The sequence below is a fragment of the Erythrolamprus reginae genome, chromosome 10, assembly GCF_031021105.1.
Source record: "Erythrolamprus reginae isolate rEryReg1 chromosome 10, rEryReg1.hap1, whole genome shotgun sequence".
Lineage (NCBI taxonomy): Eukaryota > Metazoa > Chordata > Lepidosauria > Squamata > Dipsadidae > Erythrolamprus > Erythrolamprus reginae.
Genome location: NC_091959.1, coordinates 6,148,699 through 6,171,231, shown reverse-complemented (window position 1 = coordinate 6,171,231; position 22,533 = coordinate 6,148,699). Strand labels below are relative to the sequence as shown.

Here is a 22,533-nt window from a genome sequence, read left to right as displayed (position 1 = left end):
ATCCATTTATATCTAATCATCTTCCTTCCTCTCTTCCTCCTTCCTTTATAACAACAAAGCCCAAGATTTATTCTGAATGGCCAATGCAAGGAAAGGAGAGGATTCAGGCCCATCCCAGCTTAACTCCCAACTCCAGATGAGCTGGGACTACAACTCCCATGCGCCCCGGCAGCAAGCCACCCAACACTCCCGAGCTTCCCCCTTCTCTCTCTTTCCCCCATCTCCAGGAGGCGGAGTTTCCCCGGACCAATGAGGAAGCACTGACGTCACCGCCGCCGCGCCGCCGCCGCCGCCGCCGCCGCTTCCTCGCGGACGGAGCCTTTGGTTGCCGGGGCGACGGAGGAATCGGCCGCCCGGCCTGACCCCGAGGCCTCCTCTCCCGGATGCCCGTCTGGCAGCTCGCAGGCTGGCGGAGGGTGGCATGGAGGGCCGAGGCCCGGCCCTGAGCAGAAAGCAGCGCCGCTGAACCCGCCAAGCAAATGGTAAGCGGCGGGAGGCGGAGGGGTCACTCGGGGGGCCGCTCTGCCCCCCGCCCCCGGGTTGGGCTCTGCGGAAGCGGCTGGGTGAGGGAGGAAAGGGGACCCTGCAGAACCCCGAGACTCCGCTAGGGGGCCGTGCCCGACCTCTCTTGGCTGCCCTCAAGTGTCCATGGGTGGCATTGCAACCCAGTCTCGATAGCCCTCTCGGGTGGGGTGTGTATGTTTGTGTGTGTGAACTGTGTGTGTACTCTGTGTGTGTGTGTGCGCGTGTGTGTGCGCGTTGCACCCTGTCCTTCCTTCTTTCCTTCCTTTCCTCTCTTTCCTCCCTCCCTTCCTTTCCTCTCCTTCCTCTCCTTCCTTCCTTCCTTCTTTCCTCTCCTTCCTTCCTCTCCTTCCCTCTCCTTCCTTCTTTCCTCTCCTTCCTTCCTCTCCTTCCCTCTCCTTCCTTCCTTTCTCCATCCAAATAAATAAACCCAATACATCCATTAAATTGATTATTTTCTCAGGCTGTTTCTGTTAGGACCCCTTTGCAGACCCCATATTGCATGCAGGGTTTCAGTTTCTGCCACCATGGGGTTCAAACCCAAGCATGACTTGGAGAGGGAGGAATCCCTTCAGTTGGAGACCCTTTGTGTCTCTGGAGGATGGAACTTTAATAACAACAGCAGAATTGGAAGGGACCTTGGAGGTCTTCTAGTCCAACCCCCTGCTTAGGCAGGAATCCCTACAGGAATTCCTAAAGGAAGGTGCCTTTGAACATCTTCAGGGATGGCATCTGGGTAATATTTATTTAATTTATTTTATTTTATTAGATTTCTATGCCACCCTTCTCAACCGACTCAGGGCGGCTTACAACATAAGAATAATAAATAATCTGGGTAATAAAATAAGAACAATAAGAACAATACATCTAGGTTAACAACAACAACAATAACTTTAGGAAGATACTTGGTTGATATCTAGGATGTGGGCAAACATCAGCACCAGTCAATGATATTTGTGATACATTTTTAAAGGTTGTCTACTGATTTTCATGTTTAATCAAGAGATAACAACAATAATAACAACAACAATATTTAATCTTCAATTCACAGCCTGGGACTGGTAAAACCTTAACAAGTTTAAATCCTAACCAGGACTTAAGAGCTGTTAAGGTAGCATCTGAATACATAACCAGGTTCTGAGTAAGGTGGTTTTTTGCAAAGTTAGGATATTCAGGTCTGATAAGTTCAACATTTCCACATATCTAGGCAACCCCTTGGGTGTTGCTCCAAGGGCTCCTATGGCTATTGGTCCAACCATTGAGTTCTTCCTCCATAGGGTAGTCGTCAACTTCCATTAGTAATTATTGTTGTTATATAAGATTTTATTTATTTATTTATTAGATTTGTATGCCGCCCCTCTCCGAAGACTCGGGGCGGCTAACAACAGTATAAAAAGACAATGTAAACAAATCTAATATTAAAAATAATCTAAAAAACCCCAATTTAAAGAACCACTCATGCATACAAGCATACCATGTATAAATTCTATAAGCCTAGGGGAAAGGGAAATTTCAATTCCCCCATGCCTGACGACAGAGGTGGGTTTTAAGGAGCTTGCGAAAGGCAAGGAGGGTGGGGGCAACTCTGATATCTGGGGGGAACTGGTTCCAGAGGGCCGGGGCCGCTACAGAGAAGGCTCTTCTCCTGGGTCCCGCCAAACAATATTGCTTAGTCGGTGGGACCCGGAGAAGGCCAACTCTGTGGGACCTAACCGGTCGCTGGGATTCGTGCGGCAGAAGGCGGTCCCGGAGATATTCTGGTCCGATGCCATAGATTCTGATGCCTGAATCAAATTGAAGATCTAATCTTCAATTTGATTCAGTCTCTGGGGCTGGTAAAAGCTGAACAGTTTAAGACCTAACCAGTACCTAAGAACTGTTAAGGTAGCATCTGTGTAAATTGGCAGTTCTGAGTAAGATATAATATTCAGGTCTAATAAGTTCAAAATTTCCAAGAATCTAGGCAGATTTAAGTATTGCTCCAAGGGCTCGTACGGCTATTGGTCGAGCCACTTATTTCTTCCTCCATAATTGTTCAACTTCAATTTGCAAATCACGATCTGCTGCTATTTTATTGCAGCCATTTCTCTTCAACTTGTGCATCAGCTGATACTGCAATATTAATGAACCAGACTTTTTTCCCCTTTCCATTATAGTGATGCCAAGTGTGTTGTGGGCCAAAGGTCTGTCTCTTTGGATCCCAAAGTCTCGCAGGATTGTTGTTGTTATTGTTGTTGTTATTTCCAGCCTTTTTGTTTAAGTGTGTGTGTGTGTATATATATAAATCATACATTTTTATTTATAAATCAATTACTTTGCTATAAACAATTGTGTTACTTATAAATTATATATAAATAAAATTATATATGTAGATTGTTCTGAGTTCGGGTTTTGCCCCGTGTAATATTTTGAGTGTCCATGCGACGTTTCGGTGAAATCACATTCACCATCATCAGGCTGAAGTTGTAAGCTTCGTGCTGCTGTAAATATAGTATAGTATAGTATAATATAGTATAGTATAGTATAGTATAGTATAGTATAGTATAGTATAGTATAGTATATTTACAGCAGCATGAAGCTTACAACTTCAGCCTGATGATGGTGAATGTGATTTCACCGAAACGTCGCATACACACTCAAAATATTACACGGGGCAAAACCCGAACTCAGAACAATCTACATACATATACCCGTGAAAATCTATGAAAACAAAATTATATATTTATACACATGTCTGAATGAATCAGCTCAGATCATAGTGGCTAATGATGGTGATTCCTGGTTAACTGTTTATAACCAGAAGAAAGCAGTTGGACCTCTCCTTGAGGAATATGTAATTTTTCATTCCACAGATGGAAGGACAAACAGGAAAGAAAGTAGAAGAGCGATGGGGGAATATACCAATTTATGTTTTACATGCAGTTTTAAAATAATTTAATATGGGTTTTAATTTCATTGCTGAAGAGTGACAATATTGTTGTTGTTGTTGTTGAAAAATCCCAAAGATGAAGCACTTCTGTGATTCAGGATATGCAATTTTAGTCGGGGTGATCATGTTGACATTCCAGATCTAAATCTCAGATATTGATAAATATCTTGATAAAATTGAACGGGTCCAAAGACGGGGCTACAAAAATGGTGGAAGGTCTTAAGCATAAAACTTATCAGGAAAGACTTCATGAACTCCATCTGTATAGTCTGGAGGACAGGAAATAGTATAAGGGCGGACTAGATGGCCCATGAGGTCTTTTTCTGCCGTCAATCTTCTTTGTTTTCTATGATATCTTTCTTATCTTTTTAGGACATCAAAGGCCAGTACTGGACTGATGATGATTCTGATGGAGAAAATGAATCCGAGGAATTTTTATATGGAGTACAGGTCAGGCCCCTGTGACCTCTGAAGGGTCAAGATGATGAGTTGTGGTGGCTTACTTAAGGTGGGAGTGAGTAGCGTTTCCTAGCAACATTGGGACACCATCAAACCGCACTCACTCGAAATAACAATCATTTTGTGTGTCCTACCTGGATTATTGGATCCCCAAGGCAGAGCCCTCTGTTTTTCAGACGCTCTGGCTTGGAATAGCTAGATATAATGTTAGCGTTTCATACTAAAGTCTAATCACAAATCCCGATTAAATGTCTAAGGCAGTGATGGCGAACCCTTTTTCCCCCAGGTGCCAAACGAGTGTGCGCGTGCGCTGTCGCACATGTGCAAGTGCCCACGCTCATAATTCAGTGCCTAGGGAGGATGAAAACAGCTTCTCTCGCCCCCGGAGGCTCTCTGGAGGCTGGAAACAGCTTGTTTCCCAACCTCTGGTGGGCCCAGTAGGTTTGTGTTTTGTCCTTCCCAAGCTCCAAAGGCTTCCCTGGAGCTGGGGGAGGGTAAAAGCGCCCTCCCCCATCCCCCTGGAGGCTCTCTGGAAGCCAAAAACACCCTCCCAGAGCCTCTGTGTAAGCTAAAAATCAGCTGGCCAGCACACACATGCACATTGGAACTGAGCTAGGGTAACGGCTCGCGTGCCAACAGATATTTATTTATTTTATTTATTGTTAGAGTTGGAAGGGACCATGCAGGTCATCAAGTCCAACCCCCTGCCTAAACAGGAACCCTATAGCATCCCAGCCAAATGGCAGTCCAACTTCCTCTTAAAAATGTCCAGAGTATTGGAGTTCACAACGTCCGCTGGTAGGTTGTTCCACTGGTTGATCGCTCTGACCGTCAGGAAGTTCTTCCTTATTTCCAGGTTGAATCTCTCCTTGGTCAGCTTCCAACCGTTGTTCCTCGTCCGGCCCTCCAGTGCCCTGGAGAATAAAGTGATCCCCTCCTCTCTGTGGCAACCCCTCGTATACCTGTAGACTGCTATCATGTCCGCTCTGGCCCTCCTTTTCTCTAGGCTATCCATGCCCAGTTCCCCCATATGTCTTTGCTCTGGACAATTTAGACTAAACCACATGGTTAGACGAAATTTTGGCTTAGCCTGCCAGGGGAACCAAGCATCGCCCACTTCCACCCGCCAGACTATGGCGGATGTAACGTGCCATCCTACCGCTGTCTCTGGGTACAACTCCATGATGGTTTTCTCTGTCGTTCTACAGGGAACCTGTGCCGCAGACCTGTATCGCCATCCTCAACTGGATGTGGACATCGAAGCCGTGAAGGAACTCTACAGCGAGAATTCGGTCTCAGTCCGGTAAGTGCCGCGCTGCAGCCTGGCTGCTGCCTTTCGAACAAGACGAGGCAAAACAAGAATTGCTTTGGGGTTGGAGTGTTGAAGAACATGCGTGTGCTGGTTTAATGCAAAGCTGAGTTTAAATATGGCATTGAAGGGGAACTGTATCATTTCCCATCTAAATAAAGTTTCTTGGAAAAGCAATAAAATCTCAGGTGACTTCCAGGATTATGTTCGTTCTCTGTCTGTCTGTCTGTCTGTCTGTCTGTCTGTCTGTCTGTCTGTCTGTCTCTCTTTCTCTGTGTCTCTGTCTGTCTCTCTGTCTCTCTCTCTCTCTTTCTCTCTGTCTGTCTGTCTGTCTCTCTCTCTCTCTGTCTCTCTTTCTCTGTGTCTCTGTCTGTCTCTCTGTCTCTCTCTCTTTCTCTCTCTCTGTCTCTCTATCTGTCTCTCTTTCTCTGTGTCTCTGTCTGTCTCTCTGTCTCTCTCTCTCTCTCTGTGTCTCTGTCTGTCTCTCTCTGTCTCTGTCTCTCTTTCTCTGTGTCTCTGTCTGTCTCTCTGTCTCTCTCTCTTTCTCTCTCTCTGTCTCTCTCTGTCTCTCTGTCTCTCTTTCTCTGTGTCTCTGTCTGTCTCTCTGTCTCTTTCTCTCTCTCTGTGTCTCTGTCTGTCTCTCTCTCTCTCTGTCTCTCTTTCTCTGTGTCTCTGTCTGTCTCTCTGTCTCTCTCTCTTTCTCTCTCTCTGTCTCTCTGTCTGTCTCTCTGTCTGTCTCTCTTTCTCTGTGTCTCTGTCTGTCTGTCTGTCTCTCTCTGTCTGTCTGTCTGTCTCTCTCTCTCTGTGTTGTGTGTATTTGTGAGCTGCTTGTGCCCCGAGGACAAGTTTCTGCTTTTGTTGCCTTCTGAAGCAGAAGGCAGCAATTATTAGACAGCAGCAGCAGAAATGTTAAGGTCAGAGAAATAAACCAGGGAGGATTTTTTTAAGTGAAGCATATCAAAGCCGAGGGTGCTGGGATGAGGGAAAGAACAGAAATGGTCCTGAAAGGAGTAGCTTTGTGCAGAAGGCCTGGGTGGGGGGCCTGGAGCTTTCAGTCTTAAGCCGAAGCTGTGGGGGAAAATGTTAATAATAATAATAATAATAATAATAATAATAATAATAATAATAATTATTATTATTATTATTATTATTATTATTATTTATTAGATTTGTATGCCGCCCCTCTCCGTAGACTCGGGGTGGCTCACAACAATAAGCTACACTGCTCAAAAAATAAAGGCAACACTTAAACTACACAATAAAACTCCAAGTAAATCAAACTTCTGTCCACTTAGGAAGCAACACTGATTGACAATCAATTTCACCTGCTGTTATGCACATTCAACTTTGTACAGAACAAAGTATTCAATGAGAATATTTCATTCATTCAGATCTAGGATGGGTTCTTTGAGTGTTCCCTTTATTTTTTTGAGCAGTGTATATTTCCCTTCCATTTCCCCCTTTCCCTCCCCTCCCTTATTTATTTACAGCCGTTACAAGACCAGTGATAAATCTACCACTTATATTTTGTGATTACAATTTAACTCTCTCTTTTCTACAATCTTTCCTGTCTAATCCTCTTAATCCATAAACCAATACCACGGGAGAAACCTCTGTGGGGTTAGCTAGCTTCTTCTCTGGTCTCTGCCCTACAGCTTTGGTTTGCCTGGCTGCCTCGTTTCCACAGGCTTTTTCCTAACCTCTTTTCCCCTGTAGGGAATATGGAACCATTGATGACGTGGACATCGACCTGCATATCAACATCGGCTTCTTAGATGTAAGTTGCAGGCCTTGCTAGTCCTTCTCTTGTGCTGGAGGGATGGAGGGTGGCATCCCTTTCATTCTTTGTGGATTTCTTTCCTCCCCTGCCTGGTATTATTTAGTAATATGCAGAGAATGACAACGTTCTTCTTGGTTGGTTGGTGGGTTGGGTTGGGTTGGGTTTGGTTGGTTTGGGTTGATTGGGTTGGGTTGGTTGGTTGGTTGGTTTGAGTTGGGTTGGATTGTTTGGGTTGAGTTGGGTTGAGTTGGATGGGTTGGGTTGGTTGGGTTGGATTGGGTTGAGTTGGATTGGGTTGGGTTGGGTTGGGTTGGTTGGTCGGTTGGTTTGATGGATTTTTATGCCACCCTTCTACGGAAACTCAGGGCGACTTACAACAATAAAAACAAAACACAATCAAATATATTAAAGGGTTAAATAAGGTCCAGGAGGGCAGTGTTTTTAATAGGAAAGTGAACACAAGAACAAGGGGACACAACCTGAAGCTAGTTGGGGGTAAGATCAAAAGCAACATGAGAAAATATTATTTTACTGAAAGAGTAGTAGATCCTTGAAACAAACTTCCAGCAGACGTGGTAGATAAATCCACAGTAACTGAATTTAAACATGCCTGGGATAAACATATATCCATCCTAAGATAAAATACAGAAAATAGTATAAGGGCAGAGTAGATGGGCCATGAGGTCTTTTTCTGCCGTCAGACTTCTATGTTTCTATGTAATATAAGAGACCCCTATAATTTAAATCCTTGTAATATTGCTCCGTCTCTCACCAAAACAGGTAAATTAGGAACAGCCTCTCCCTAAGTTTAATGTTTCACATTGTAGGAAGAAGTTGCCACCGCCTGGAAGGTCCTACGGACCGAGCCAATTGTTCTCCGACTGCGGTTCTCCCTTTCCCAGTATCTGGATGGCCCCGGTGAGTAACATACCTCTTGATGAGTGACCGAAGGAGAATGAAAAGGGTCTCATTTTTTTGCTTGATGACCTTTTGGTTAAGATTAGGAGCACTGTCAAACCTTAGCCGTTTATTATCTTCAGTTGTCCTTCAGTTGAGGAATGCATGTCCAATCCTGAAAGCTGCCATCGCCAGGTAGCTCTTGACTTAACAACCGTTCGTTTAGTAACACATCGAAGTTACAACGGCAGTGAAAAATAATCCCAGGGGCATGTGATTCCCCTTTGGACAAGCCAAGTCAGTGGAGGAAGGCCAGATTAACTTTTTATTTATGTTTTATTTATTTATTGTTAGAGTTGAAAGGGACCATGCAGGTCATCAAGTCCAACCCCCTGCCTGAGCAGGAATCCTAAAGCACCCCAGCCAAATGGCAACTCCTACCCTCAAAAAGTCACTACAGAGCACCGCACACCAAGTCAACTAGACACAAGAACAGTTTTCCCCCGAACGCCATCACTCTGCTAAAAAAATAATTCCCTCAACACTGTCAAACTATTTCCTAAGTCTGCACTACTATTGCTACTAGTTTTTTCCCCATCATTCCTATCACCCAATTTCCTCCTGCTTAGGACTTTATGACTATAACTTGTTGCTTGTATCCTTAAGATTTTTATTAATATTGATTGTTTCTTCATTGCTTATTTGACTCCCTACGACAATCATGAAGTGTGGCACCTCATGATTCTTGACAAATGTATTTTTTTTCTTTTATGTACACTGAGAGCATCTGCACCAAAGACAAATTCCTTGTGTGTTCAATCACATTTGACCAAAAAATAATTCTATTTTATTCTATTCTATTCATTCCTATTCCTACTCTACTCTACCCTACCCTACCCTACTCTACCCTACCTTACCCTACTCTACTCTACCCTATCCTACTCTACTCTACCATACTCTACTCTACCCTACCCTACTCTACTCTACTCTATTCTGCCAGGAAGGGGAAGGGGGTTGAGGGAGGTTGTAGCCTCACCCTTGTACGTGTGACTTCCCATCAGAATTATGGGGGTTTCACACTAGACTCCTTGTTGAAATGCTAATCATTCACTCTGGCTTTGTTCTCCAGAACCGTCCATCGAGGTTTTCCAACCATCCAACAAGGAAGGGTTTGGACTGGGCCTGCAGTTGAAGAAGTGAGTCTGGGCTTGGTCCTTTGAATCTTGAGATATAGCAACCCTGTCCCTGAGGCCTCTGACAGCAGGACCAAGGGCTTATTTCTTGCAAGGGAAAACAAGTCCCCTCTCCTGCCTCAAAAGGCTTTAAGGACCCAAAGGGAAGACAGCCAAGAACATTCCTATGCTGCCACCTGTCCCTGAAGTAGCTTGTCTCACCCTGGTCCTCTCTGAACAGGTGTCTTTCTGCAAATAGATCCGTTTCGTCGCTAGTCCCAAAGGGGCTTTTTTTTTCAAGAGGCATCTGGACTTCCTGGGTTTTTTCTTTCGAAGATGTTTTTCTTCTCATCCAAGGAGTGAAGAAGCTTCTTGGATGAGAAGCAAAGCTGCCCAGGTGCAGTAGCAGAATTGCGCTGGACTCCGCTAGCGCTCAGAGCTATGGGGGGCGAGCACACACCACTTAGCAGCCCACACCTGAGTGATGGGGAGAATAGAGCCCCGAGTGAGGTGTCTTTTATTTATTTATTTGTTTGTTTATTTATTTGTTTATCTATCTATCTAATCTATCTTTTATAAAATATATATATATAATTTTTATTGATTTCTTAAAATTTTTACAAAAAGCAAAAACATAAAACATAGAAGTGTACCATCACCAAACAAAAAAATAGAAATCTCCTTCACCGGGGAAGCTTCAATCCTGTATCGTTCATTTGCTTCATCTCTGGATTACATTGTTCATTCTTTATAAAGTGATTGAATTTTATTTTTTACATTTGCATCGCTTGCTGATATTGTTAATACAGTAGAACCCCGACTTACGAGACTAATTGGTTCCGGAAGGAGGCTCGTAAGTCGGAACGCTCGTATGACGAAACATTGTTTCCCATAGGAAACAATGTAAAGTCAATTAATCCGTGCAACAACAAAAAAAACCGCTGCCGCCGAACGCGGAAGTTAGTGTTCGGCTTCAGGAGACAGCTGCGAAGCGGCGCGCGTGTTTAAAAAGGCTGCAGCCGGCCTGGGGGGCTTGCCAGCACCCCCCGAGCCCGCCAGGCCGGCTGCAACCTTTTAAAACACGCGGGATACGAGCGCCAAGGAGCTGTCTCCTGAAGCCGAACGCGGAAGTTAGCGTTCGGCTTCAGGAGACAGCTCCTTGGCGCTCGTATCCCGAATGTGAGCTCGGGAGGCGAACAAAAATGTCGCTCCCCTCCCAGCTCTTATCTCGAGTAGCTCGTAAGTAGAGCTGCTCGTATGTCGAGGTTCCACTGTATATAATTCTTAACCTTCTCCCACCGCCTCATTGTTGCTGCTAATTTCTCTTCATTATAGTTGTGTAATCTAATTTCCATAATTTCATAGTGAATGTGGTCCACCATGTACCTGCACCAATTTTTTGTGGTCCATTTATTATCATCTTTCCACCCAAGCACTATGGTTGCCTGGGCACTTTCTATCGCTGCAATTTTGATTTCTTCGTATTCTTTAACCTCACTATTTTTTATCAATAATGCTGCTTCCTTGGTTATTTTCCAGTTGCCTATCTATCTATCTAATCTATCTATTTATTTATTTATTGGATTTATATGCCGCCCCTCTCTGCAGACTCGGGGCAGCTAACAACAGTAATAAAACAGCATATAATAATAACCCAATATTAAAAACAGTTAAAAACCCATTGTTATAAAAACCAAACATACGTACAGACATACCATGCATAAAATTGTAAAGGCCTAGGGGGAAAGCGTATCTCAATTCCCCCATGCCTGGCGGCAGAGGTGGGTTTTAAGCAGCTTACGAAAGGCAAGGAGGGTGGGGGCAATTCTAATCTCTGGGGGGAGTTGGTTCCAGAGGGCTGGGGCCGCCACAGAGAAGGCTGTTCCCCTGGGTCCCGCCAAGCAACATTGTTTAGTTGACGGGACCCGGAGAAGACCCACTCTGTGGGACCTAATTGGTCGCTGGGATTCGTGCAACAGAAGTCCTCTTGTCCTCTCTCTCATCCTTGTCAATCCCCTTTGCAGAATCCTGGGCATCTTCACATCCCAGCAATGGAAACACCTCAGCAACGACTTCCTCAAGACCCAGCAAGAAAAGCGGCACAGCTGGTTCAAAGCCAGCGGCACAATCAAAAAATTCCGTGCCGGTCTCAGCATCTTTTCACCCATTCCCAAGTAGGGCTGCTCTCTTCTCTCTATACTAAGGGGGGTTGTGGAGCTGGGTGGGAGGCCTCCATTGGACATGGAAGGAAGTTGGAAGATGGTCAGAAGTAGAATTGCTCTTCTCTGTCCTCTCTTCCCAAGGGGGCATGGAGGTGGTTGAAAGCCTCCATTGGACATGGATGGTGGTTGAAAGGTGTATAGTTGCTCTCCTCTTCCCAAGGGGATATGGAGATGGTTGGAAGCCTCCATTGAACATGGATGGTGGCTGAAAGGTTTAGGGTTGCTCTCCTCTTCCCAAGGGGATATGGAGATGGTTGGAAGCCTCCATTGAACATGGATGGTGGCTGAAAGGTTTAGGGTTGCTCTTCTCTTCCCAAGGGGATATGGAGATGGTTGGAAGCCTCCATTGGATGTGGATGGTGGCTGAAAGGTGTAGAGTTGCTCTTCTCTTCCCAAGGGGATATGGAGGTGGTTGAAAGCCTCCATTGGACCTGGGTGGTGGTTGAAAGGTTTAGGGTTGCTCTTCTCAAGGGGGACATGGAATAGTCGGAAGTCTCCATTGGACATGGATGGTGGTTGAAAGGTTTAGGGTGGCTCTTCTCAAGGGGGACATGGAATAGTAGGAAGTCTCCACTGGACATGGAAATGGATGGAAGCTAAAATGCCCCACTGCAGTTGTGAAGTAGCTTTGAATCCCAGCCCTACCTGGTCAAGGTCCTCACGAGTCTCCCTTTCCATACCCTCAACTGATGCCCCCTCAACTGATGGGCGTCTCTTTGGGCTACACAGGTCTCCTAGCTTCCCCGTCATCCAGGACTCGATGCTCAAGGGCAAGCTTGGCGTGCCAGATCTACGGGTCAACCGCCTGATGAACCGCTCTATCTCCTGCACAATGAAGAATTCTAAGGTGGAAGTTTTTGGCTACCCTCCCAGCACCCAGGCAGGTGTCGTCCCATTCAACATCCTGGTGGGTTCCCTCTCTGCCCTCGTCCCTTCGGGCCGGTTGGGTAGAGTTCCTTTCTTTGGGGGGTTGTGCCTCTCTCCTCGGAGAAGTTAGAATCGGAAGAGAAGATCAACAGACTCCTGGAGCAGAGACCTGGGTTAGACGCTTTGTGTACAGGTGGGAAAAGAGCAGAACCAGCAGGTTCTGACAGGTTCTGGAGAACCGGTGGCAGAAATGTTGAGTTGTTAAGAGAACCTGCAAATGCCACCTCTGCCTGGCCCCAGAGTGGAGTGAGAATGGGGATTTTGCAGTATCCTTCCTCCAAAGTGGGGATTTTGCAGTATTCTTCCCCAGCCCCGCCCACCAAGCCACGCCACGCCCACCTAGCCACGCCCACAGAACTGGTAGTAAAAAAAAGAAAAAGTAAATTGGATTCCACCACTGGTTTGAACGCTTCCCTCTACTGAACTACCCAATTGGGAAATGTCCTGCAGTTTCAAATTTTGCTCCCTGAGCAGAATGTTGAGGTCTACTGCCTTGTTAATTTATTTATAGTTTCTCCTGCTTGAGCAGTGGGCTGGGCTAGAAGACCTCCAAGGTCCCTCCCAGTTCATTCCATTTTTTTCTATTCTATTATAGCAATAGCACTTAGACTTATATACCGCTTCATAGCGCTTTTTTACAGCCTTTCTAAGCGGTTTACAGAATCAGCCTCTTGCCCCCAACAATCTGGGTCCTCATTTGACCCACCTCAAAAGGAAGGAAGGAAGGAGGGAGAGAGAGAGAGAGAAAGAAAGAAAGAAAGAAAGAAAGAAAGAAAGAAAAGAATTAACAATAGCCTTTAGACTTATATACCGCTTCACAGTGCTATTCCAGCCTTCTCTAAGTGGTTTACAGAATCAGCCTCTTGCCCCCAACAATCTGGGTCCCCATTTGACCCACCTCGGAAGGATGCAAGGATGAGTTGACCTTGAGCCGGTGGTGAGATTTGAACTGCTGAACTACCGCTAGCAGTTAGCTGAAGTAGCCTGCAGGGCTGCACTCTAACCACTGCGCCACCTTGGCTCTATCGGGAGCCGAGAATTATTACTATTATTATTTTAATGATTAAAACCTGTTTCCCGAAGAGATTTCCTGGGATGAGTGCAGGTCTGAGCTGTGGATGAAGTGTCAATCCAGATGATGACAGAGCAGGTGTCAAATCATGCGGTGGTCCTTCTGTTTTGTCCCCAGGTTGGTGGCCACTGCAAAAACATCCCCACCTTGGAGTACGGCTTTCTCGTCCAGGTAAATATCCGTGCATCGTCCTTCCCCTTTCATATTCCACTTCGCTCAGCATTCTATCCCACCCCTGCCAGGTAAGTGAGTGATTCTTAAGACTCACCTGTGCCCTCAAGCTTGGGGTTATTACATTTTCCCTCCTGCTTTGAGATCCACTAACACAGAGGTGGGCAATTAATTTTGCCATAGGGCCGGATGAGAAATTGGAATGGATTTAGAGGGTTGGACTAATATAATAAGTTCTACCCAATACTGTATATTATTGGGCAGAACTGAGTTAATTATATTATATATTATATATTATTATATATTATTATATATTATATATTATATTATATATATATATATATATATATATATATATATATATATATATATATATTATAATAATAATAATAATAATAATAATAATAATTATTATTATTATTATTATTATTATTAATTGGATTTGTATGCCGCCCCTCTCCGTAGACTCGGGGCGGCTAACAACAGTGATAAAAAACAGCATGTAACAATCCAATATTAAAACAACTAAAAAAAACCTTATTATAAAACCAAACATACATACAGACATACCATGCATAAAATTGTAAAGGCCTAGGGGGAAAGAGTATCTCAGTTCCCCCATGCCTGAAGGCAAAGGTGGGTTTTAAGAAGCTTCCGAAAGGCGAGGAGGGTGGGGGCAATCCTAATCTCTGGGGGGAATTGGTTCTGGAGGGCCGGGGCCGCCACAGAGAAGGCTCTTCCCCTGGGTCCCGCCAAACGACATTGTTTAGTTGACGGGACCCGGAGAAGGCCCACTGTGGAACCTAACTGGTCGCTGGGATTCGTGCGGCAGAAGGAGGGAAGGAAGGAATATTGTAATATATTAATTCATTAGCCAATACTTTTTCTATTAGTTTTTTTAATTGTTATATTTAGTATATTTCTCATTAACATTTCATCCTGATTAGGCAAATATTCTGAGCTACCTTCCTCAACCTGGTGCTTTCCCATAGTGTGATTAGAAGAGTTGTGGACTATGAAAAGCTATTCTTACAGGATAATTAAACCTGCATTTCTTGCTTTTAATAATGGGGGTTTTAGTGTTTTTTAAATTATTAGATTTGTTTCTTACATTGTCTTTGTTATTGTTGTGAGCCGCCCCGAGTCTATGGAGAGGGGCGGCATACAAATCTAATAAATAATAATAATAATAATAATAATAATAATAATAATAATAATAATATATCTTGAACACCCGGTTCTTATCTAGAAAAGTTGGACCGACCTCCACGGGCTGGTTACAGACAGCAGGCGGTTCGCATCTTGCCCAGGTCTGCACTAACAGGAAAAGATTGAGTCTGGACTTTCCCCAAACTGGGGCTCTGCTCTTCTGTTCTCTTGCCCAAGCCTAGGGGGAGTTGGTCTTACTGACTTCGCTGTGGTCTCTCTCTCTCTCTCTCTCTCAGATTATGAAATATGCAGAGCAAAGGATTCCTACTTTGAACGAGTACTGTGTGGTGTGTGACGAACAGCACGTCTTCCAGAATGGGTCCATGCTCAAGGTACTGCACCCTGTTAATAAACATGGCTTTCTCGGCGGAGGCGCTTTCTGCGCGTGGCTGTTGGCTTGCCGCTGTTTCCTTACCTGACGAGGTTGTATCCTCAGTGCTGGCGGGTGTTGGGTTTGCTCCCTGTTTCTCCCGTTCCTTTGCTGTTGTTAGCGGAAGGGCGTATTTGCTCTTCAGTTCCTTGATTTTACTTCCTCCTGTCAGTGTAAATGACTGGGAAGTGAATATTCCCTGCTCCTTTCTGGAAAAGTAGCATTTTAAGGGTGTGTTTTTTTGTTTCAGCCCGCTGTGTGCACGCGAGAGCTGTGCGTCTTCTCTTTCTACACCTTGGGTGTGATGTCTGGTGCTGCGGAAGAGGTGGCCACAGGAGCAGAGGTACGAAAACTGGGATGCCAAACCGGTACGGAAGTTAGAACTTGGGCTAAAGGACCATGGACCCAGAAAAGGCCTCTCATAAAACCTCGGCTAATTCTTGGGAATTTGTAGACTCTTGAGTGGAAACTCTTTAATTTGTGCTTAACCCAACTTGGGTTAAGTTCTCTTGGGTCTCTCTCTCTCTCTCTCTTTTTAAATATTTTTATTTGGGTTTTTTTTAAACAAAAACAAAGAGCAACATCAAAAAAGCAATAGAGAACAAAAACATCCAACATAAAAAACATATTTACAGTTACATTTCTGTGTCTTCGGTTTCTCTATTTTTCTTTGGATTTACAATTATTCTATTCCCTTCTTTCCATCAATCCAATTATAAAATTTACGCCACACGATATAATATTCTTTGTCCTGTTTATTCTGAAACTCTAAGATACGTTTACTCCATTTTGTGCATTCCAATATTTCCCTAATTAGTAGATCCTCTGATGGTACGTTTTCTTTTTTCCAGTTTTGAGCGAAAACCAGTTCAGTCGCGCAGTTAATATGTATTTTTAAATAATAATTAGCCTTTTTGTGTTGACCCCTCTCTCTCTCTTATTACAGTGATGAAAAAAAATCAGATTGCTTCCCTCCCTCTTTCTTTCTTTCTTTCTCTCTCTCTCTCTCTCTCTCTCTTTCTCTTCCTTCCTTCCTTCCTTTCCCCACCTCAACAAAACATGTCGACTAAACAATGTCGTTTGGTGGGCCCCAGGGGAAGAGCCTTCTCTGTGGCGGCCCCGGCCCTCTGGAACCAACTTCCCCTGGATATTAGAACTGCCCCCACCCTCCCTGTCTTTCGCAAACTACTCAAGACTCACTTATGCCGCCAGGCATGGGGGAGTTAAGATATTCCTTCCCCTAGGCCATTACAAGTTATGCATGGTATGTTTGTGTGTATGTTTGGTTTTATAATAAGGGTTTTTAGTTGTTTTATTATTTGGATTGTTACATGCTGCTTTTTATCATTGTTGTTAGCCGCCCCGAGTCTACGGAGAGGGGCAGCATACAAATCCAATAAATGAATGAATGAATGAATGAATGAATGAATGACAGACACTGAGCTATCACAATCTGACCTATCAGCTGACAATGTCAGAGCAAGAGAGAGGTTATAATGGAGATGAGTCTTCCCTCTGCATTCTGCTTTCCTTCAGGTAGTCGATCTGCTGGTGGCTATGTGCCGGGCGGCTTTGGAATCCCCACGCAAGAGCATCATCTTTGAGCCTTACCCATCTGTTGTGGATCCCAGTGACCCCAAGACCCTTGCCTTCAACCCCAAGGTTGGTGCAATTCTTCGGCCTAAAGCCTCCTTACCTGCGATGGGATTTACAATCGCCAATAACATTCATATTATGAATCCAGTGTCTCCCATTATACAAGCCACCTACCAGTTGCTTTGTGGTGTTTAGCCGGAGCAGCATCTCTCAATTTTGACGGTTTTAAAAATGGGTGGGCCAACTCCTAAAATTTAAATCACAAATGCCTGGATTTCAACGCCCAGAATTCCCCAACCATGTTGGCTAGGTAATTATTGGAGTTGAAGTCCACATTTGAGCTGCGATAGCGCAGTGGTTAGGGTGCGGTACTGCAGGCCACTTCTTTCTTTCTTTCTTTCTTTCTTTCTTTCTTTCTTTCTTTCTTTCTTTCTTTCTTTCTTTCTTTGCCTTCCTTCCTTTCTTTCTTTGCCTTTCTTCCTTTCTTCCTTTCTTTCTTTGCCTTCCTTCCTTTCTTTCTTTGCCTTCCTTCCTTCCTTCCTTTCTTCCTTTCTTTCTTTCTTTGCCTTCCTTCCTTTCTTCCTTTCTTTGCCTTCCTTTCTTTCTTTCTTTCTTTCTTTGCCTTCCTTCCTTTCTTTCTTTCTTTGCCTTCCTTTCTTTCTTTCTTTGCCTTCCTTCCTTCTTTCCTTCCTTCCTTCCTTTTTATTGATTTTCAAATATTTTCTTTCCAAACAATCATATGATTATACTTTTAGTAACTTATTCAAACCTTATTACTTTAACATAATGCTTAACATAAACGTTTTGTTTGATAGAATGAAAGCGACTGCTTTTTTAATTAAACTGGGGTTTCAGATTGTTAGTTTTTTAGTTTAATATTGGATTGAGGATATTTGTATTGTTTTTTATATGTTGTAAGGCACCCCGAGTCCCCAGAGAGGGGCGGCATATAAATCCAATAAATTATTGATTGATTGATCAATTGATTGATGGGATTCATATGCCGCCCTTCTCTGGGGACTCGGGGCAGCTTACAACATATAAAAAACAATACAAATATCCTAAATCCAATATTTATATATTTATTTAAATAAATAATTACACATTCTAATCTTAAAGTTGTAAGAGATGAGAAGCATTGATCTAGGGCAGGGGTAGGCAAAGTTGGCTCTTCTATGACAGGTGGACTTCAACTCCCAGAATTCCTGAGCTAGCATGATTGGCCCAGGAATTCTGGGAGTTGAAGTCCACAAGTCATAGAAGAGCCAACTTTGCCTACCCCTTGATCTAGGGAGCTCAGATCTTTCCCAAAAGCTCATGGTCAGCAACGGGCACTTTGTAGCCTATCAGCAATTCAACCCCTTAAACCAGAATCAGCGTAGCCTTTGTTTCTCAGAGGTTTTTTTGCTATGGGCAGGTGAGTGTTTGATTTGCATTTTTGATCCGTATCTCTCTCATTGACCTACAGAAAAAGAATTATGAGAGGCTGCAGAAGGCTCTGGACAGCGTCATGTCAATCCGTGAAATGACTCAAGTAAGCATTTGATTTGATTTGATTTATTGGATTTGTATGCCGCCCCTCTCCGTAGACTCGGGGCGGCTAACAACAGTAATAAAAACAGCATATAACAATCCAATATTAAAACAGTTAAAAACCCCTATTGTAAAACCAAACATACATACAGACATACCATGCATGAAATTGTAAATGCCTAGGGGGAAAGAGTATCTCAATTCCCCCATGCCTGACGGCAGAGGTGGGTTTTAAGAAGCTTACGAAAGGCGAGGAGGGTGGGGGCAATTCTATTCTTTGGGGGAAGTTGGTTCCAGAGGGCCGGGGCCGCCACAGAGAAGGCTCTTCCCCTGGGTCCCTCCAAGCGACATTGTTTAGTTGACGGGACCCGGAGAAGACCCACTCTGTGGGACCTAACTGGTCGCTGGGATTCGTGCAGCAGAAGGCGGTCCCTGAGATCATCTGGTCCGGTGCCATGAAGGGCTTTATAGGTCATAACCAACACTTTGAATTGTGACCGGAAACTGATCGGCAACCAATGCAGACTGCGGAGTGTTGGTGTAACATTTATTTGCTCTGATGTGGATGGGGTGCGTAGAAGTTGTGAGAACTAGAGCGCACAAACCCCTGTATGTTTTGATGTAGGTTTGTACGTCCGCGTTCCTGTACAGAGTTGTGAAATCGGTGCCTTGGCTCATTCAGAGTGACGGCAGGGGGCGTTGCCATCGCTTTGAACGGGCTTGCCTTCATTTTTTTCAGGGTTCTTACCTGGAGATCAAGAAGCAAATGGACAAGTTGGATCCTTTGGCCCATCCCCTCCTACAGTGGTAAGCAAGGAGATTGTAACTCCGGTCCAGAGGATGCTGGGAAGCCAGATAAGAGCAAGGCTTGAGAATTGGGCTTGGGACAGTAAGCAGGATTATCCCTGTGGTGTGTCAGCGTTCCAAGTAACGCACCCATAGGAAGCAAAACTCTGAGGCAGACAGATTCTTCAAAGGGCAATTTATTGGGAACATCCAATACTTTATAAGGCCTTGGTAAGGCCACACTTGGAATACCGCATTCAGTTTTGGTCGCCCCGATGCAAAAAGGATGTTGAGACTCTAGAAAAAGTGCAGAGAAGAGCGACAAAGAGGCTTAAAACATAAGAAGAACGGTTGCAAGAACTGGGCATGGCTAGTTTAATGGAAAGAAGGACCAGGGGAGACATGATAGCAGTCTTCCAATATCTCAGGGGTTGCCACAAAGAAGGAGGAGTCAACCTATTCTCCAAAGCTTCTGAAGGTAGAACAAGAAGCAATGGGTGGAAACTAAACAAGGAGAGAAGCAACTTAGAACTAAGGAGAAATGTCCTGACAGTCAGATCAATTAATCGGTGGAACAGAAGTTGCCTCCAGAAGTGTAAATTTATTTATTTATTCGATTTTTATGCTGCCCTTCTCCTTAGACTCAGGGCGGCTTGCAACATGCTCCAACACTTAAGGTTTTTTTTTTACTCTTTATAAAGTTTTTATTTACAAGGATAAATACAATAAATACATTTAAGTAACAAACAACAGTGTAGACATGTCGGGATACAAGGAGAAAAATAAAAGAATTGGGTAATTGAAAAACAAAGATTGTGTGTCAAATTATGGCCTAGACAATATGCATTTAACAGTAAGTTTTAAGAAGATGTTGGGCAACCATTTGTCTCAAGTAGTGTAGGGTTTACTGCCTAAGCAGAAATTGGACTAGAAAACCTCCAAGGTCCCTTCCAACTCTATTATTATTATTATTATTATTATTATTATTATTATTATTATTATATTTCTATACATGTGTATTGTACTGTATTTGTTATGTTGTACGCCTCCCTGAGTTATTTGAGAAGGGCGGCATAGAAATGAAATAAATAGAAAGATAGATAGATAGATAGATAGATAGATAGATAGATAGATAGATAGATAGATAGATAGATAGATATAGATAGATATATAGATAGATAGATAGAAAGATAGATTAGATAGATAGATAGATAGAGATAGATAGATAGATAGATAGAGAGAGAGAGAGAGATGGATAGATAGAGAGAGAGAGAGAGAGAGAGAGAGAGATAGTTAGATCGATAGAGAGAGAGAGAGAGAGATGGAGAGAGAGAGAGATGGAGAGATAGAGACATAGGCATTGATGGACGAATGCTATTCCGGCTGCCTAGATTGGCATTCTTTGGATTGTGTTGATTAAGTGATCTTTAGCCTTCTCCCCTCTTCTGACTTTCTCTCTGCCTTTTCTAGGATCATTTCCAGCAACAGATCTCACATTGTCAAGCTACCTCTCAGCAGGGTAGGTCACCAGCCTCCGTTCTTTCGCTTGCAGTCAGCCCACTCCACTGCTGGGGAATTCTGGGAGTTGAAGTCCAAATATCTTCAAGTGGCCAAGGTTGGGAAACACTGCCCTAATGCACTTGACCAGTGATGGTGAACCTATGGCACGGGTGCCACAGGTGGCACATGGAGACATATTTGCTGGCAGGCGAGCTTTTGCCCTAGCTCAGCTCCAACATGCATGTGTGTGCCGGCCAGCTGAGTTTTGGCTCACACAGAAGCTCTGGAAGGGGGTTTTCAGCTTCCGAAGGGCCTCAGGGATGATGGAGGAAAGTGTTTTTAACCTTCTCTCGGTTCCAGGGAAGCCTTTGGAGCCCAGGGAGGGCGAAACACGAACCTACTGGACCCCCCAGAAGTTGGGAAACAGTCCATTTCCCAGGAGGCCTCCAGGGGGGTGGGGAAAGCTGTTTTCATCCTCCCCAGGCATTGAATTATGAGTGGGCACTCACCCATGCGCGATATCATGCGCTCACACTCTTTCAACACCCGAGGGAAAAAAGGCTCGCCATCACTGCACTAGACCCTGAAAAATTAGTAATACAATGTTCCCTCGATTTTCGCGGGTTCGAACTTCTATACCACGGTTTTTCAAAAATATTAATTAAAAAATACTTTGTGGTTTCCCCCCCCCTATACCACGGTTTTTCCCACCCGATGATGTCATATGTCATCGCCAAACTTTCATCCACCTTTAATAATTTTTTTAAAAAAATAAACTTTAATAAATAAACATGGTGAGTAATAATCTAAATGGTTGCTAAGGGAATGGGAAATTGTAATTTAGAAACATAGAAACATAGAAGACTGACGGCAGAAAAAGACCTCATGGTCCATCTAGTCTGCCCTTATACTATTTTCTGTATTTTATCTTAGGATGGATATATGTTTATCCCAGGCATGTTTAAATTCAGTTACAGTGGATTTATCTACCACGTCTGCTGGAAGTTTGTTCCAAGGATCTACTACTCTTTCAGTAAAATAATATTTTCTCATGTTGCTTTTGATCTTTCCCCCAACTAACTTCAGATTGTGTCCCCTTGTTCTTGTGTTCACTTTCCTATTAAAAACACTTCCCTCCTGGACCTTATTTAACCCTTTAATATATTTAAATGTTTCGATCATGTCCCCCCTTTTCCTTCTGTCCTCCAGACTATACAGAATTTAAAATTTAGCGGTTTAAAGTGTTAAGGGAAGGCTTGTGATACTGTTCATAGCCAAAAATGGTGTATTTACTTCCGCATCTCTACTTCGCGGAAATTCGACTTTCGCGGGTGGTCTCGGAACGCATCCCCCGCGAAAATCGAGGGAACACTGTATACGAACAAATTTTGGACCAACAAGAAGATCTGATACCTAGACAAATCCTTGAGGAAAAAGGAATAAACTTGGACTGGTGAATTTACAGTAGTACCTCTAGATACGAGTTTAATTCGTTCCAGAAGGGAGCTTGTATGTCGAACAACTCGTACCTGGAACAAATGGCTTTAGACTTTGTTTTTCCCCTCCGAGATAACCAGAAGCAAGGATTCTTGCGCCACCTAGTGGACGCTCGGCTCGTATCCCGAATTTGAGCTCGGGTCTGGAACAGAAATTTCTCTCCCCTCGTGGCTGGTAACTTGGAATACTCGCACGTGGAGCAGCTCGTATCTAGAGGTACTACTGTATCTACAAATCCCATCCAAATTTAAGGGATCCTTCTAAATGACTTGCTATTTTATTGCTAATTCTCGCTAAGTTATGGCTAGCCTTTTCCTCCCAGAAGTATTGGAAGACAAAGAGCGGCACAAATTGCACTACCGTTTTTTAAGTAAGAGCCAATGAACGTATCCGGTATCCTGGGTTGTGAGCCAGAATAATTCACCGTTTGAAAAAAAGGCTTTTAAAAATGCTCATGAAAAATGAAACGAAACCCCGGGATTAGGAAAAGGCAGGAGGGAGTTTAATCGGGAATGGAGCTGGTCGGTGGAAAACTATCTTGCATGATGGTCCTTCTTTTTCTTTCTCTCTCTCTCTCTCTTT

The 22,533-nt window shown here is 43.9% G+C and overlaps 1 protein-coding gene across 9 annotated transcripts in view; it reads left to right on the top strand.

Moving 5' to 3' along the window:
- The first annotated feature begins 266 nt into the window (after positions 1 to 266).
- Positions 267 to 22,533, top strand: part of PARP6 (poly(ADP-ribose) polymerase family member 6) — a 31,655-nt gene continuing 9,388 nt past the window's right edge. For 2 of the 9 annotated variants that reach the window (XR_011560004.1, XM_070762881.1), the window contains exons 1-15: positions 267 to 482; positions 3,824 to 3,901; positions 5,119 to 5,213; positions 6,936 to 6,996; positions 7,827 to 7,917; positions 9,026 to 9,092; positions 11,093 to 11,242; positions 12,020 to 12,170; positions 13,407 to 13,460; positions 14,906 to 15,001; positions 15,290 to 15,382; positions 16,576 to 16,701; positions 18,104 to 18,169; positions 18,908 to 18,975; positions 20,425 to 20,473. Coding sequence is in view for 6 of the 9 variants with exons in the window: in XM_070762881.1 (XP_070618982.1) it covers positions 480 to 482; positions 3,824 to 3,901; positions 5,119 to 5,213; positions 6,936 to 6,996; positions 7,827 to 7,917; positions 9,026 to 9,092; positions 11,093 to 11,242; positions 12,020 to 12,170; positions 13,407 to 13,460; positions 14,906 to 15,001; positions 15,290 to 15,382; positions 16,576 to 16,701; positions 18,104 to 18,169; positions 18,908 to 18,975; positions 20,425 to 20,473 (1,248 nt within the window). In the remaining 3 variants the exon portion in view is untranslated. Of the gene's footprint in view, positions 483 to 3,823; positions 3,960 to 5,118; positions 5,214 to 6,935; positions 6,997 to 7,826; positions 7,918 to 9,025; positions 9,093 to 11,092; positions 11,243 to 12,019; positions 12,198 to 13,406; positions 13,461 to 14,905; positions 15,002 to 15,289; positions 15,383 to 16,575; positions 16,702 to 18,103; positions 18,170 to 18,907; positions 18,976 to 20,424; positions 20,474 to 22,533 lie in introns of those variants that run through there. The other 7 variants (XR_011560002.1, XM_070762884.1, XR_011560003.1 and 4 more) reach the window with 5 other exon arrangements.